The sequence below is a fragment of the Oncorhynchus masou genome, chromosome 6, assembly GCF_036934945.1.
Source record: "Oncorhynchus masou masou isolate Uvic2021 chromosome 6, UVic_Omas_1.1, whole genome shotgun sequence".
NCBI lineage: Eukaryota > Metazoa > Chordata > Actinopteri > Salmoniformes > Salmonidae > Oncorhynchus > Oncorhynchus masou.
The window spans coordinates 18,289,096-18,305,073 of NC_088217.1; the positions used below are offsets into that span (position 1 = coordinate 18,289,096).

The following is a 15,978-nucleotide window of genomic DNA, read 5'->3' on the forward strand; positions in this document are numbered from 1 at the left end:
AAAGCATGTAGAGGTCTGTAATTTGTATCATAGGTACACTTCAACTGTGAGAGACAGAATCTAAAACAAAAAGCCAGAAAATCACATTGTATGATTTTTAAGTAATTCCTATGCATGTTATTGCATGACACAAGTATTTGATCACCGACCAACCAGTAAAAATTCCGGCTCTCACAGACTTGTCAGTTTTTCTTTAAGAAGCCCTCCTGTTCTCCACTCATTACCTGTATCAACTGCACCTGTTTGAACTCATTACCTGTATAAAAGACACCTGTCCACACACTCAATCAAACAGACTCCAACCTCTCCTCTGAAGTTTGTCAGTGACCATCTGGATGATCCAGAGGAGGAATAGGAGAAGGTCATGTGGTCTGATGAGACAAAAATAGAGCTTTTTGGTGTAAAATCCACTCGCCGTGTTTGGAGGAAGAAGAAGGATGAGTACAACCCCAAGAACACCATCCCAACCGTGAAGCATGGAGGTGGAAACATCATTCTTTGGGGATGCTTTTCTGCAAATGGGACAGGACGACTGCACCGTATTGAGGGATCTTGGACAACGACCTCCTTCCCTCAGTAAGAGCATTGAAGATGGGTCATGGCTGGGTCTTCCAGCATGACAACGACCCGAAACACAGCCAGAGCAACTAAGGAGTGGCTCTGTAAGAAGCATCTCAAGGTCCTGGAGAGGCCTAGCCAGTCTCCAGACCTGAACCCAATAGAAAATCTTTGGAGTGAGCTGAAAGTTCGTTTTGCCCAGCGGCAGCCATGAAACCTGAAGGATCTGGAGAAGGTCTGTATGGAGGAGTGGGCTAAAATCCCTGCTGCAGTGGGTGTAAACCTGGTCAAGAACTTCAGGAAATGTATGATCTATGTAATTGCAAACAAAGGTTTCTGTACCAAATATTAAGTTCTGCTTTTCTGATGTATCAAATACTTATGTCATGCAATAAAATGCTAATTAATTACTTAAAAATCATACAATGTGATTTTCTAGAATTTTATTTTAGATTCCGTCTCTCACACTTGAAGTGTACCTATGATACAAATTACAGACCTCTAAATGCTTTGTAAGTAGGAAACCCTGCAAAATCAGCAGTGTTTCAAATACTTGTTCTCCCCACTGTATAATACATTTCTCCTCAGGAATGAATGAAGTGTATATTATCTTAACTGTAATGAAAAATACAGTAAATCATTGTGTATATGATATAAAACAAGGAAATACATACTGAGTAAAATACCATCATGTGATACTATACAATATACTTTGTCAATTCACATGGAAATTCATACTACTTGTATACTGTCTATACAGAGATTATTGCTATCACATCAATAAACACTTCAGGTATTGAGCTTACTGTATGCAGCCAGTGCACCTTTGTAACAGAGGTTGCTTGTATAATAGTTATGTGACCTTGCTTGAGACCTGGCGCTTGTAAAGGGAACCTCAGACTGCAACGCTAGTGCTGGTTAGATCAGTGTCCAGTGTACTTAACACACCAACCATCTGTCGTTAGTATGGCTCAGTATCTGCCAAATGGATATCCCCTAATCTTGGTGTCCATAGCCACCTCTCAGGATGTCCACATCTTCCACCAGGAATGGATCCCCTCAGAATAAGTTCACGTGCTTCTGCAGGCAAGGACACAGTGAAGTGTGTGATGTGGTTCTTGTAGTCTTCGATACATTTGTCTGTACAGCGTTTCACTCGATGTTCCCCGTCAGTGGAGAGGCTGTATGACTGATCGTTGGTTAGACACTTAGAAGTTGTGTCAATGCGGATGTTGTCTAACTCCAGTCCTCTTCTCATTCATCTCTACCACATCTAACACAGTACTTGAAGATCCTTTAGTGACCTCGAGGAATTGCAAATTGACACAGTCAGCAACTATATATTGAGATCTGTCCATTATGTAGTTTATTTAACTAAACGCATGCGCTGCTATCAAGTCCAACATGTGCAATAACAATGAATCATCCACAATGTCAAAAGCCTTAGACAGGTCAATAAACGATGCTGCTTTTTATCTATAGAACATACAATATCATTGACAACATAGTACCATCTTAGCTGCATCCTATGACCTTATCTACATCCTGAATGATATGAATTTACTATACATTTCCTGGTTAAGGAGCAAAGTAGATTTTTATCAACTATTTAAATATGTTTGCCAGACACAATGCGGTAGTTATTTGTCACTAGGGTTTCCGCCCTTGTGAAGAGGAAGTACATGCGCTGCTTTCCATGCTTTAACTGCAGAACTGCTGGGCCTTGAGGGACGCCCCTTCAAGCAAACGAGCAGTCATTTTGACTGCAACATTCTAACGGTGTAATTCATCCCAGTATGTACAATACTTCCTCTTCACTTAGGGCCCCCAAAAGGGTCTGACTACATGTGTGGGTATGTATGTGGACACGCAGGCCCGCGAGCCACTGCAGCCCCTCATGATGAGGTCAGATTTTTGGTGGCCCCCCCACTCCCATCAAAGATGCCCATCCCTACCCTTAAACTTTTGTAGGGAACATGCTTGTCAGCGAAAGTGTTAAAAACATCAGAGAAATAATTGAGAACTGAACTCGGGTCAGGAATGGCAGGTACACCTGCTATGTCACAAAGTTTGTGCAAAAAAAGCTTGATCATAGACATTTCTGACATTCCTTGTGTTATTGATGTGCAGAATGGATTTAGGTAGTCTTGCATTGGTAATAAAGGCAATAAGGAAATGCTCATTGATATCATGAGCAAAAAACATAACCGGCTGTGTATTTACAGTGCATTCGGGAAGTATTCAGACCCCTTCCCCGTTTCTACATTTTGTTTGTTTTGTTATAGTCCTCTGTGGAGATGGTTGTCCTTCTAGAAGGTTCTCCTATCTCTGCAGCATTCCACCAATCAGGCCTTTATGGTAGAGTGGCCAGACGGAAGCCACTCCTCGGTAAAAGGCACATGACAGCCCGGTTGGAGTTTGGCAAAAGATAACTAAAGACTCTCAGACCATAAGAAACCAGATTATCTGGTCTGATGAAACCAAGATGGAACTCTTTGGCCTGACTGCCAAGCGTCACGTCTGGAGGAACCCTGGCACCATCCCTACGGTGAAGCATGGTGGTGGCAGCATCATGCTGTGGAGATGTTTTTCGGTACCAGGGACTGGGAGACGAGTCAGAATCGAGGGAAAGATGAACAGTGCAAAGTACAGAGAGATCCTTGATGCTGCTCCAGAGCGCTCAGGACCTCAGACTGGGGCAAAGGATCACCTTCCAACAGGACAGCAAATCTAAGCACACAGTCAAGACAACAAAGGAGTGGCTTCCGGACAAGTCTCTAAATGTCCTTGAGTGGCCCAGCCAGAGCCCAGACTTGAACCCGATCAAACATCTCTGGAGAAACCTGAAAATAGCTGTGCAGCTACGCTCCCCATCTAACCTGACATAACTTGAGAGGATCTGTAGAGAAGAATGGGAGAATCTCCCCAAATACAGCTGTGCCAAGCTTGTTGCATCATACTCAAGAAGACTCAAGGCTGTAATCACAGCCAAAGGTGCTTCAACAAAGTACTAAGAAAAGGATGTGAATACTGATGAAAATGTGATATTTCAGCTATTATATATATATATATACATTTGTCAAATGTTCTACAAAGCTGTTTTTGCTTTGTCGTTGTTGGGTATTGTGTGTAGATTGATTAGGGGGAAACCATATAGTAATCCATTTTAGAATAAGGCTGTAACACAACTAAATGAATAAAAAGTCAATGGGTCTGAATACTTTCCGAATGCACCGTATGGGGTCCATTTGTACTGTAAGTGTTTTTTTGTTTTTTAAATGTTTACCTTTATTTAACTAGGCAAGTCAGTTAAGAACTAATTCTTATTTTCAATGACGGCCTAGGAACAGTGGGTTAACTGCCTGTTCAGGGGCAGAACGACAGATTTTGTACCTTGTCAGCTCGGAGATTTGAACTTGCAACCTTTCGGCCGTGTGATGTTAATCAGGTCAGAATTTACTGGATTTTAAAATTGGGCCTGGTTGGTTTCGATATTATTTGCGCTAAATTCAGATCGATGCATAATACCTTGAGCTTGTCTGAAACTTGAGTCATCCAATCAAGATTAAAGACAACCCATAATCATCACTTACAATGCTGCATAAGTTGATAACAGGTCAGCTAAATGATTAGTAGCACTGGGATGAGCAGAGGGGGCCAGTATATCCTCACCATAGTACATTTGATACCATTTTCCAGGCGTACGTTTAGGGCTAGGCATTCAAACTGACAGAGGTGGAAAGTCAAACTGACACATAAAGCTACATTTGACAAAGATAGCCACACCTCTACCTTTTCAATGAGATCTGTAAATGTTGTATTAATCCAAAGTTACATCATTGTTTAAAAAAAAACACAACGTTTAAAAAAAACACACCGTTCGATCCATTTCTCGACCGAGGTAGCAGTTTATTGTAAGAGGAAATGGTAGTTACCTGGTGTTTATATAGCTGTGTGTCTGTCTACTACTGTTGCCAATGTTATTTAAGTCAACCATCGTTTTGGTGATGAAAGCATACTTAAAAAAAAAAAACATTCTTACCGGATCCATTGTAATGGTTACACCTTTTTTTGTGACAGTCAACTGGAATATGACTTTGTCGTTGTCATCAGTCACTGACCACTCCTGATGTATGGTGTTCTATTTCCATCCTCAATAAGTATGTTACCAGGAGGGACCAACCAATCCCCAGAGGGAAATATACCTGCGGAGAAAACAACAACATTTTAATACAAACTAAATTTGAGTCTTCAGTCTTGGTGCTATTTCCAGGTCTATACAGGTTTGTTGATATTAGAATTGGGCTGCCTGTGTAAATGCAGCCTTAGTCAATCACTCTAGGCACCAGCAATGTAGCAGTGTGTATCACCTTTTTCTGACCGTATGTCATGTGCAAAGTTTTCAGAGTGCAGATGCATGTCTAACTCTAACAGTTTATTTCCTGTACTCCCCATCAGGTGACGGATGGCTCAGTGATAGCCCTCGTGCCCAAGCAGAACTCTGCCTACAACATCTCCACCTCCTCCACCTTCACCAAGTCCCTCAACAGATACGGTGTGTGGGTGTGGGTGGGCAGGTAGATGGGTGTGTGTGGGTGGTTGTGTGCGTGCAAGTGCATGCTATTTTATTCTCGAAGTGCTTTCTGTGAGTACGATTCAGAAATATACAGCTAAACATTAGAAATATCTCAATAGAAATGATAATGCATGCCAAGTGTTGACGTTAAGGTCAGACAGTGAAGAGGAGTAATGTTTGTCATGTAAGTCCATCATAGGGCTGAGAGTAACTTGAGACTGTCCAATCCCTGTCTTTGTCCTCTCCCCAGGATCTCTCTGTCTCCCCCCTGCCTTGATCAACCCCCTTCCCCGCCATCTCCTTTATCTCTCTTGACCCCCCCCCCCCCTCCTCGTCTCTTTCTCTTCAACTATAACACACTGGTTATGTGATTTGACATCATATTGGATTAATCTGAATCCTGACCATTTCCTCTCTCTCCCGTCTTCCCGTCCAGAGAGTATGTTGAGGACGGCCAGTAGTCCAGACAGCCTGCGTTCTAGGACCCCCATGATCACGCCTGACCTGGAGAGTGGTACCAAGCTGTGGCACCTGGTCAAGAACCACGACCACTCGGACCAGCGTGAGGGCGACCGTGGCAGCAAGATGGTCTCTGAGATATACCTGACCAGGCTATTGGCTACTAAGGTACCCCACACACAGACAAACAGACACATTCACTCACTCTCACTCACACGCACCTGTCCCCCCTCTACTGGTAAACAACACCCAACATCCTAGCTCAAACCTGTTTCCTCTGACAACCAGCTCTCATTGACCTTTGTTTCCAAGGCGACTGGCTCAGATGCTCATTAACATTTTTCATAACCTTTTGCATGAGTAGGTGCAGCTCCCAAACGCTATGTTGTCTTAATTAGCAGCCTGACCTTTTGAGTGGTTTTCTGATCGTTGGAATCCGGAAGGGAGCTGGAGGGGCTTTCTCTTGGATCCTATGCCCTAATCCCTTCCGTTGGTACTCGGAAGAATGTTTGTGAATTGATTATTGGGGAGCCCTGGGGGAGGGGGGGCATGCTTTAGTTCTAGCCAAGCACTTACACACACCTGATTTGACTAATCAAGGGCTTGGTGGTGGGTTGATAGGTTGCATCCGGTGTGTTTGTGCTGGTCTGGAAAAAATATGTGCGCAAAGATGCAGATATAAATTCCATGAATAGAGCGGACATGAGTCCTCACTCTACATGTCATGAGGAATATCTGTTCTAGACTGGACTGCTATCGGCTCAGCACTGTGGCACTAGAAGCGCTAGAGACATCAACTGGCAGGCCATTACTTTCTGTTCCTCCATGCCTTGTTGGTAGCACCTCATTTACCATGAACAGTACGTGCCACACCACTATGCACTCATTTACACTTGCTAAGTACTGTACATTAAGGCGTTTCTGCTCACCCTCGCGATTTCTCTCCCCTGTTGTTTTCTCATTTGCTCATGATTTCCCTTCAGGTAAAAATGTGCAAGGTTAGGTCTATGGGGGTTAGAGAGTTTGGAGATTGGACAGTGAGAGTGGGAAAGACGACAGGAGACTTGGCCTGGATATACTGTACTCTATTTTTTATTTTTTTATTTTTTATTTCACCTTTATTTAACCAGGTAGGCTAGTTGAGAACAAGTTCTCATTTACAACTGCGACCTGGCCAAGATAAAGCATAGCAGTGTGAACAGACAACACAGAGTTACACATGGAGTAAACAATTAACAAGTCAATAACACAGTAGAAAAAAAAGGGGAGTCTATATACATTGTGTGCAAAAGGCATGAGGAGGTAGGCGAATAATTACAATATTGCAGATTAACACTGGATTGATAAATGATCATGTACAGGTAGAGATATTGGTGTGCAAAAGAGCAGAAAAGTAAATAAATAAAAACTGTGGGGATGAGGTAGGTGAAAATGGGTGGGCTATTTACCAATAGATTATGTACAGCTGCAGCGATCGGTTAGCTGCTCAGATAGCTGATGTTTGAAATTGGTGAGGGAGATAAAGGTCTCCAACTTCAGCGATTTTTGCAATTCGTTCCAGTCACAGGCAGCAGAGTACTGGAACGAAAGGCGGCCGAATGAGGTGTTGGCTTTAGGGATGATCAGTGAGATACACCTGCTGGAGCGCGTGCTACGGATGGGTGTTGCCATCGTGACCAGTGAACTGAGATAAGGCGGAGCTTTACCTAGCATGGCCTTGTAGACGACCTGAGCCAGTGGGTCTTGCGACGAATATGTAGCGAGGGCCAGCCGACTAGAGCATACAAGTCACAGTGGTGGGTAGTATAAGGTGCTTTAGTGACAAAACGGATGGCACTGTGATAAACTGCATCCAGTTTGCTGAGAAGAGTGTTGGAAGCAATTTTGTAGATGTATATATTAGTGTAGTTTTGGTCAATATGTTGGTATGTGAATAGCTGACTGGAGCTGGCTTTGTTCAGGTGATGGGCTAGTGTTGGGAGTGTGGAAGGAGGAGGGAGGCATTCGACAGACTACTTGATAATGTGTAAAAGTTGATAATCTTATGTGGAAGAAAGGATATATTTAGTCTAAATGCGTCCACAGTGTGAGGACCTTTTCAATTTCAACGTCATAAAACAGTGATTTGTACAATACAAAGCTCCATGAAGTTGATGTAAGCGACAACTCTCTCACCCTCCCCTTTCTCCTTTTGCAGGGTACATTGCAGAAGTTTGTGGACGACCTGTTTGAGACCATCTTCAGTACGGCCCATCGAGGCAGCGCCCTGCCGCTTGCCATCAAGTACATGTTTGACTTCCTGGACGAGCAGGCCGACAAGCACTGCATCTCTGACTTGGATGTACGGCACACCTGGAAGAGCAACTGGTGAGTGGATCAGTTTGTGTGTGAGACTGAAGGAGATGGAGCTGTGTGCGTCAGGTTGTGAGAGAGGTTTGGTGATGGTGTTTAGGGGTTGAGTACTATACCCTAATGTTTTCTCTCTTCTTCCCACTCCCTCTCCATCTCTTCCCCCCCAGTCTTCCTCTGCGGTTCTGGGTGAACGTGATCAAGAACCCCCAGTTTGTGTTCGACATCCACAAGAACAGCATCACGGACGCCTGTCTGTCTGTGGTGGCCCAGACCTTCATGGACTCCTGCTCCACCTCAGAACACAAGCTGGGCAAAGACTCACCCTCCAACAAGCTGCTCTACGCTAAAGACATTCCCAACTACAAGAACTGGGTGGAACGGTATGGATATAGGCTATGTTCAGCGGGCCATTATGGATTAAGTTGAAAATTAAAACTAGGGCAGGAAAGTAACACTGATGCCATTTGAAACTCGCTTGGTCACTTCACTTTCATTTACATTACATTTAAGTCATTTAGCAGACGCTCTTATCCAGAGCGACTTACAAATTGGTGAATTCACCTTCTGTCATCCAGTGGAACAGCCACTTTACAATAGTGCATCTAAATCATTAAGGGGGGTGAGAAGGATTACTTATCCTATCCTAGGTATTCCTTGAAGAGGTGGGGTTTCAGGTGTCTCCGGAAGGTGGTGATTGACTCCGCTGTCCTGGCATCGTGAGGGAGTTTGTTCCACCATTGGGGGGCCAGAGCAGCGAACAGTTTTGACTGGGCTGAGCGGAAACTGTACTTCCTCAATGGTAGGGAGGCGAGCAGGCCAGAGGTGGATGAACGCAGTGCCCTTGCTTGGGTGTAGGGCCTGATCAGAGCCTGGAGGTACTGCGGTGCCGTTCCCCTCACAGCTCCGTAGGCAAGCACCATGGTCTTGTAGCGGATGCGAGCTTCAACTGGAAGCCAGTGGAGAGAGCGGAGGAGCGGGGTGACGTGAGAGAACTTGGGAAGGTTGAACACCAGACGGGCTGCGGCGTTCTGGATGAGTTGTAGGGGTTTAATGGCACAGGCAGGGAGCCCAGCCAACAGCGAGTTGCAGTAATCCAGACGGGAGATGACAAGTGCCTGGATTAGGACCTGCGCCGCTTCCTGTGTGAGGCAGGGTCGTACTCTGCGGATGTTGTAGAGCATGAACCTACAGGAACGGGCCACCGCCATGATGTTGGTTGAGAACGACAGGGTGTTGTCCAGGATCACGCCAAGGTTCTTAGCGCTCTGGGAGGAGGACACAATGGAGTTGTCAACCGTGATGGCGAGATCATGGAACGGGCAGTCCTTCCCCGGGAGGAAGAGCAGCTCCGTCTTGCCGAGGTTCAGCTTGAGGTGGTGATCCGTCATCCACACTGATATGTGTGCCAGACATGCAGAGATGCGATTCGCCACCTGGTCATCAGAAGGGGGAAAGGAGAAGATTAATTGTGTGTCGTCTGCATAGCAATGATAGGAGAGACCATGTGAGGTTATGACAGAGCCAAGTGACTTGGTGTATAGCGAGAATAGGAGAGGGCCTAGAACAGAGCCCTGGGGGACACCAGTGGTGAGAGCGCGTGGCGAGGAGACAGATTCTCGCCACGCCACCTGGTAGGAGCGACCTGTCAGGTAGGACGCAATCCAAGCGTGGGCCGCGCCGGAGATGCCCAACTCGGAGAGGGTGGAGAGGAGGATCTGATGGTTCACAGTATCGAAGGCAGCCGATAGGTCTAGAAGGATGAGAGCAGAGGAGAGAGAGTTAGCTTTAGCAGTGCGGAGCGCCTCCGTGATACAGAGAAGAGCAGTCTCAGTTGAATGACTAGTCTTGAAACCTGACTGATTTGGATCAAGAAGGTCATTCTGAGAGAGATAGCGGGAGAGCTGGCCAAGGACGGCACGTTCAAGAGTTTTGGAGAGAAAAGAAAGAAGGGATACTGGTCTGTAGTTGTTGACATCGGAGGGATCGAGTGTAGGTTTTTTCAGAAGGGGTGCAACTCTCGCTCTCTTGAAGACGGAAGGGACGTAGCCAGCGGTCAGGGATGAGTTGATGAGCGAGGTGAGGTAAGGGAGAAGGTCTCCGGAAATGGTCTGGAGAAGAGAGGAGGGGATAGGGTCAAGCGGGCAGGTTGTTGGGCGGCCGGCCGTCACAAGAAGCGAGATTTCATCTGGAGAGAGAGGGGAGAAAGAGGTCAGAGCACAGGGTAGGGCAGTGTGAGCAGAACCAGCCGTGTCGTTGACTTAGCAAACGAGGATCGGATGTCGTCGACCTTCTTTTCAAAATGGTTGACGAAGTCATCTGCAGAGAGGGAGGGGGGGGGGGGGGAGGAGGATTCAGGAGGGAGGAGAAGGTGGCAAAGAGCTTCCTAGGGTTAGAGGCAGATGCTTGGAATTTAGAGTGGTAGAAAGTGGCTTTAGCAGCAGAGACAGAGGAGGAAAATGTAGAGAGGAGGGAGTGAAAGGATGCCAGGTCCGCAGGGAGGCGAGTTTTCCTCCATTTCCGCTCGGCTGCCCGGAGCTCTGTTCTGTGAGCTCGCAATGAGTCATCGAGCCACGGAGCGGGAGGGGAGGACCGAGCCGGCCTGGAGGATAGGGGACATAGAGAGTCAAAGGATGCAGAAAGGGAAGAGAGGAGGGTTAAGGAGGCAGAATCAGGAGATAGGTTGGAGAAGGTATGAGCAGAGGGAAGAGATGATAGGATGGAAGAGGAGAGAGTAGCGGGGGAGAGAGAGCGAAGGTTGGGACGGCGCGATACCATCCGAGTAGGGGCAGTGTGGGAAGTGTTGGATGAGAGCGAGAGGGAAAAGGATACAAGGTAGTGGTCGGAGACTTGGAGGGGAGTTGCAATGAGGTTAGTGGAAGAACAGCATCTAGTAAAGATGAGGTCGAGCGTATTGCCTGCCTTGTGAGTAGGGGGGGAAGGTGAGAGGGTGAGGTCAAAAGAGGAGAGGAGTGGAAAGAAGGAGGCAGAGAGGAATGAGTCAAAGGTAGACGTGGGGAGGTTAAAGTCGCCCAGGACTGTGAGAGGTGAGCCGTCCTCAGGAAAGGAGCTTATCAAGGCATCAAGCTCATTGATGAACTCTCCGAGGGAACCTGGAGGGCGATAAATAATAAGGATGTTAAGCTTGAAAGGGCTGGTAACTGTGACAGCATGGAATTCAAAGGAGGCGATAGACAGATGGGTAGGGGGAGAGAGAGAGAATGACCACTTGGGAGAGATGAGGATCCCGGTGCCACCACCCCGCTGACCAGAAGCTCTCGGGGTGTGCGAGAACACGTGGGCGGACGAAGAGAGAGCAGTAGGAGTAGCAGTGTTATCTGTGGTGATCCATGTTTCCGTCAATGCCAAGAAGTCGGGGGACTGGAGGGAGGCATAGGCTGAGATGAACTCTGCCTTGTTGGCCGCAGATCGGCAGTTCCAGAGGCTACCGGAGACCTGGAACTCCACGTGGGTCGTGCGCGCTGGGACCACCAGATTAGGTGGCCGCGGCCACGCGGTGTGGAGCGTTTGTATGGTCTGTGCAGAGAGGAGAGAACAGGGATAGATAGACACATAGTTGACAGGCTACAGAAGAGGCTACGCTAATGCAAAGGAGATTGGAATGACAAGTGGACTACACGTCTCGAATGTTCAGAAAGTTAAGCTTACGTAGCAAGAATCTTATTGACTAAAATGATTGAAATGATACAGTGCTGCTGGAGTAGGCTAGCTGGTAGTGGCTGCGATGTTGACACTACACTAATCAAGTCGTTCCGTCGAGTGTAATAGTTTCTACAGTGCTGCTATTCGGGGGCTAGCTGGCTAGCTAGCAGGTTGATTGCGTTACGTTACCTTAAAAGAACGACAATAGCTGGCTAGCTAACCTAGAAAATCGCTCTAGGCTACACAATTGTCTTAGAAACAAAGACGGCTATGTAGGTAGCTAGCTACGATCAAACAAATCAAACCGTTGTACTGTAATAGTTTCTACAGTGCTGCTATTCGGGGCTAGCTGGCTAGCTACGTTAAAAGAACGACAATAGCTGGCCAGCTAACCTAGAAAATCGCTCTAGACTACACAATTGTCTTAGATACAAAGACGGCTATGTAGCTGGCTAGCTACGATCAAACAAATCAAACCGTTGTACTGTAATGAAGTGAAATGAAAATGTGATACTACCTGTGGAGCGACGCGGAATGTTGACCGGGTAGTTAAAGTTCAATTCGGTAGAGGTTGGCTAGCTGTTGGCTAGGTAGCTAGCAGCATCTCCTACGTTAAGGACGACAAATAGCTGGCTAGCTAACCTCGGTAAATTAAGATAATCACTCTAAGTCTACACACTCTAAACTACACAATTATCTTGGATACGAAGACAACTATGTAGCTAGCTGACACTACGCTAATCGAGTCGTTCAGTTGAGTGTAATAGTTTCTACAGTGCTGGTGGACAGTGGATGTTAGCTAGCTGCTTAGCTAGCTGCTGGGCAGATACGTTAGGACGACGAAATACGATAATTATGCAATTATCTTTGATACAAAGACGGCTATGTAGCTAGCTAAGAAGAAATTGCTAGGATTAGACAAATCAAACCGTTGTAATATAATGAAATGTAATGAAAAGTTATACTACCTGCGGACCGAAGTGTAGATGCGACCGCTCGCTCCAACCCGGAACCGGAACCGGGTTTCCTTTATTCAGCTCACTTGGTTTCATTGGTCAATTGATATGTGTCAGTTAAATATTGACAGAGTGATTTGCTTAAAGATTCTTCCACACACTCTCACCTTTCTTCCCTCTCTCTGTAAAATATATCACTGGCCACTTTAAACAATGCTACTTAATATAATGTTTACATACCTTACATTATTCATCTCATATGTATACGTATATACTGTACTCTATATCATCTACTGCATCTTTATGTAATACATGTATCACTAGCCACTTTAAACTATGCCACTTTGTTTACATACCCTACATTACTCATCTCATATGTATATACTGTGCTCGATACCATCTACTGCATCTTGCCTATGCCGCTCTGCACCATCACTCATTAATATATATTTATGTACATATTCTTTATCCCCTTACACTGTGTATAAGGTAGTAGTTTTGGAATTGTTAGGTTAGATTACTCTTTGGTTATTACTGCATTGTCGGAACTAGAAGCACAAGCATTTCACTACACTCGCATTAACATCTGCTGTATGTGACAAATAAATTTGATTTGATTTGATCTCTCTCTGTCTCCATCCTCCATTCTTTCTCAGGTACTACTCCGACATCTCGCGGATGCCCGTCATCAGTGACCAGGACATGAGTGCATACCTGGCGGAGCAGTCGCGGCTGCACCTCAGCCAGTTCAACAGCATGAGCGCCCTGCACGAGATCTACTCCTACATAGTCAAGTACAAGGATGAGGTGAGAACAATGGCAGACATTTTTGTTATGTTTGTTTATTTAGAAGGAATTGCACCCTAATTTGGATTTGAAGAACTGCTCAGTTGTCGCTCAGTTGTCGCTCTCTCTACTGCTTTTGTAAATGCTAATGTTTCTCACTGCTCATTTTCTCCCTCCCTTCCTCTCTCTCTCTTCCTCCCTCTCCCTTTCTCTCTTGCTCCCTCTCCATTTCTCTCCCTCCCTTCCTCTCTCTCTCCCTCACTCACTCTCTCTTTCTCTCTCTCTCCCTCACTCTCTTTCTCGCATTTTGTTTCTCTTGCCTTCTTGCCATCTCTCTCTCTTTCTCTCTCTGTCTCTCTCTGTCTCTGTCCATCTTCAGATTCTGACGGCTTTGGAGAGGGACGAGCAGTCGCGGAGGCAGAGACTGAGGAGCAAGCTGGAACAGGTCATCAACACAATGGCCCTGGCCAGCTGAGGACTGACCCTTGCTCTCCTCCTCATCTCCATCTTCCTCTCTTTCTCTCCTCACCCAGAGGAATTTAAACTCAGACAGCGTGGTTTCAACCCCCCCCCCCAAAAAAAACATGTGATGTAGCTACTGCAAAGGACAGAACGGGGGTGATTCAGCAGTACTGGGCGGGTGTGTGTGTGAATGTGTGTAAATGCGTGTCTATATATGTGTGTGTGTCTATGTCAGACCAAGGCACTGGATGTTTCGTCACACACACACCGAGAGACAGCATCACCGGAAAGCATTTTGATTATCGGTGCCGTTGTCATGTTTTTAGTTATTTTCTTTTTGGTGTCGCAAAGCCCTGTATCGTATAACCAGGATGGGACATTTGAAGTGGAATTCCATTTTGGCATCACAAACAGGACATAACATTGTTTGGCATCCTTGGAGCCAATGGGAGATAAGCTCCTCAGGTCACATGTCTCCTGTTGGAATCGAAGATCAATGACTTTCCTTTTTTTTCTCCATTTTTGTTGTATTATTTTTTGTAATAAACTGCCCACTGATCTCTCGCCACCTGTGTTACTGCTGAATTTGCACAATTTACAAATACGTTACCGAGGAAGGCTATATAGATATTATATATAAATACAACTGAACATTTTTAAGAAACAAATATTAGGGTTAAAACAACCCATCAACAGCAAAACTTTGATTTGATATTTACAGCAAAAAATAAAATCTACGTAGAAAAAACAAACAAAGAAACAAAAAGAAAGAAAAAAGTTGTGCTGTGCCATGTTTTCTTTTGGTGTTGTTTAGTGAAAATACATTTTATTAGATGGAATGTATATGATTTAAATATGAACATGCTTAGTGACTGAAAAATAATTGTCAAAGTAATAAAAGAAAGGAATGTACTTTGCCCCTTAGGGCCACCATAGGAAGGCCATCCCATAATATTGTGACATTTCTGTATGGGAATGTTAGACTGGAGCAGTGCTGCGGAAACATTAAATTGCAAATCTGTTTGCATTCTCAGTTTTTGACAAGCAAACACAGACTCATCCAAGCATGGCTACTTTTACTAGACAGTTCCGATGGAATCTCACATGAAGGTTCATTTTCATCTTCCAGGGCTTTGACAGCTTGTCCTACAGTGGTTGACCAATAGAGAGCTTTGCACAACTTGAACCAATTACAATTGTTAGATAGTACTGCACTGTTGGAGCTAGAAAAACAAGCATTTCGCTACACCCACAATAACATCTGCTAAACATGTGTATGTGACAAATAAAATGTGATTGGATCTATAGGCTACCCCACCACCAGTTAGCATTACCTTGTCTGATGTCTTACTTGGTGGAATAAAGGTTAAATAAGTAGTTAAATGGGGTCAGGGAGGGTCTGAAACAACAAAGTTGGGAAAGACAGAAAGCCTTTTCCAGCCCTGGGCCCTTCTTCCTCATCTCTTCCCAATGCTATTCTGCAGATAACAAACAAGGTGATGGTAGTGTGGTGAAGACTGCTTCTTCTCTCCGAGTCCAGAGATCAGAGACAGGCTGGGGCTTTAGCTCTCACCCATAGGGTGGTCTGGACGGTAGGGGGGGCCCCCTCCACCCATTAGCAACACGAGGATTAGTCATCTCCCCTGGTCCTTGATTCTATCTAAACAAGCCCACTTGCTATGTGTGACTTAAGATGTTTTTCAAAACTTCTCTCTTCTCTTGATAGGAGGTTTGACTTTGTGGTGTGTTTTCTTTTCTTTTCTTCTGTTTTCTCTGCTTGCCAAAAACCAAACTGTGGTCTGTAATGTATTTTTGTTGATGTTTGATTTTGAAAATTGTATTTACTTGAGTTTTTTTTTATGATGATGAAATGAAATGTAGCTTTTGGCAAAAAATGTATCATGTTGTTTTCCTTGTTGTTTTTCTCATCTCTCTTTTGAGCGTGTGAATTGTGCATTACGTGGTACGCTGAAGATGAAGAGACGTCTTTGGTTTATCTGAAGTTTAAGTACTGTTCATAAGGTTTATTTTCTGATCTCTACGATCAGTGTAAAATATCACATCAGATAAGCATCTGTATCTGTTCCAGATGGAATCAGTGACTTGCTGCTTTAATCCATATCTTATTTTTTATATAGTGGGGCCAAAAAGTATTTAGTCAGCCACCAA

At 45.1% G+C, this 15,978-nt stretch overlaps 1 protein-coding gene across 2 annotated transcripts in view; it reads left to right on the forward strand.

Annotated features, from left to right (window-relative positions):
* LOC135541445 (plexin-A1-like) overlaps positions 1-15,708 on the forward strand; it is a 402,887-nt gene extending 387,179 nt beyond the window's left edge. For both annotated transcript variants that reach the window (XM_064967699.1, XM_064967700.1), the window contains exons 27-32: positions 5,017-5,113; positions 5,571-5,761; positions 7,791-7,960; positions 8,113-8,325; positions 13,218-13,368; positions 13,727-15,708. In XM_064967699.1, coding sequence (XP_064823771.1) covers positions 5,017-5,113; positions 5,571-5,761; positions 7,791-7,960; positions 8,113-8,325; positions 13,218-13,368; positions 13,727-13,822 — 918 coding nt within the window. In that variant the 3' untranslated portion in view covers positions 13,823-15,708. The remainder of the gene's footprint in view (positions 1-5,016; positions 5,114-5,570; positions 5,762-7,790; positions 7,961-8,112; positions 8,326-13,217; positions 13,369-13,726) is intronic.
* Positions 15,709-15,978: the final 270 nt, after the last annotated feature.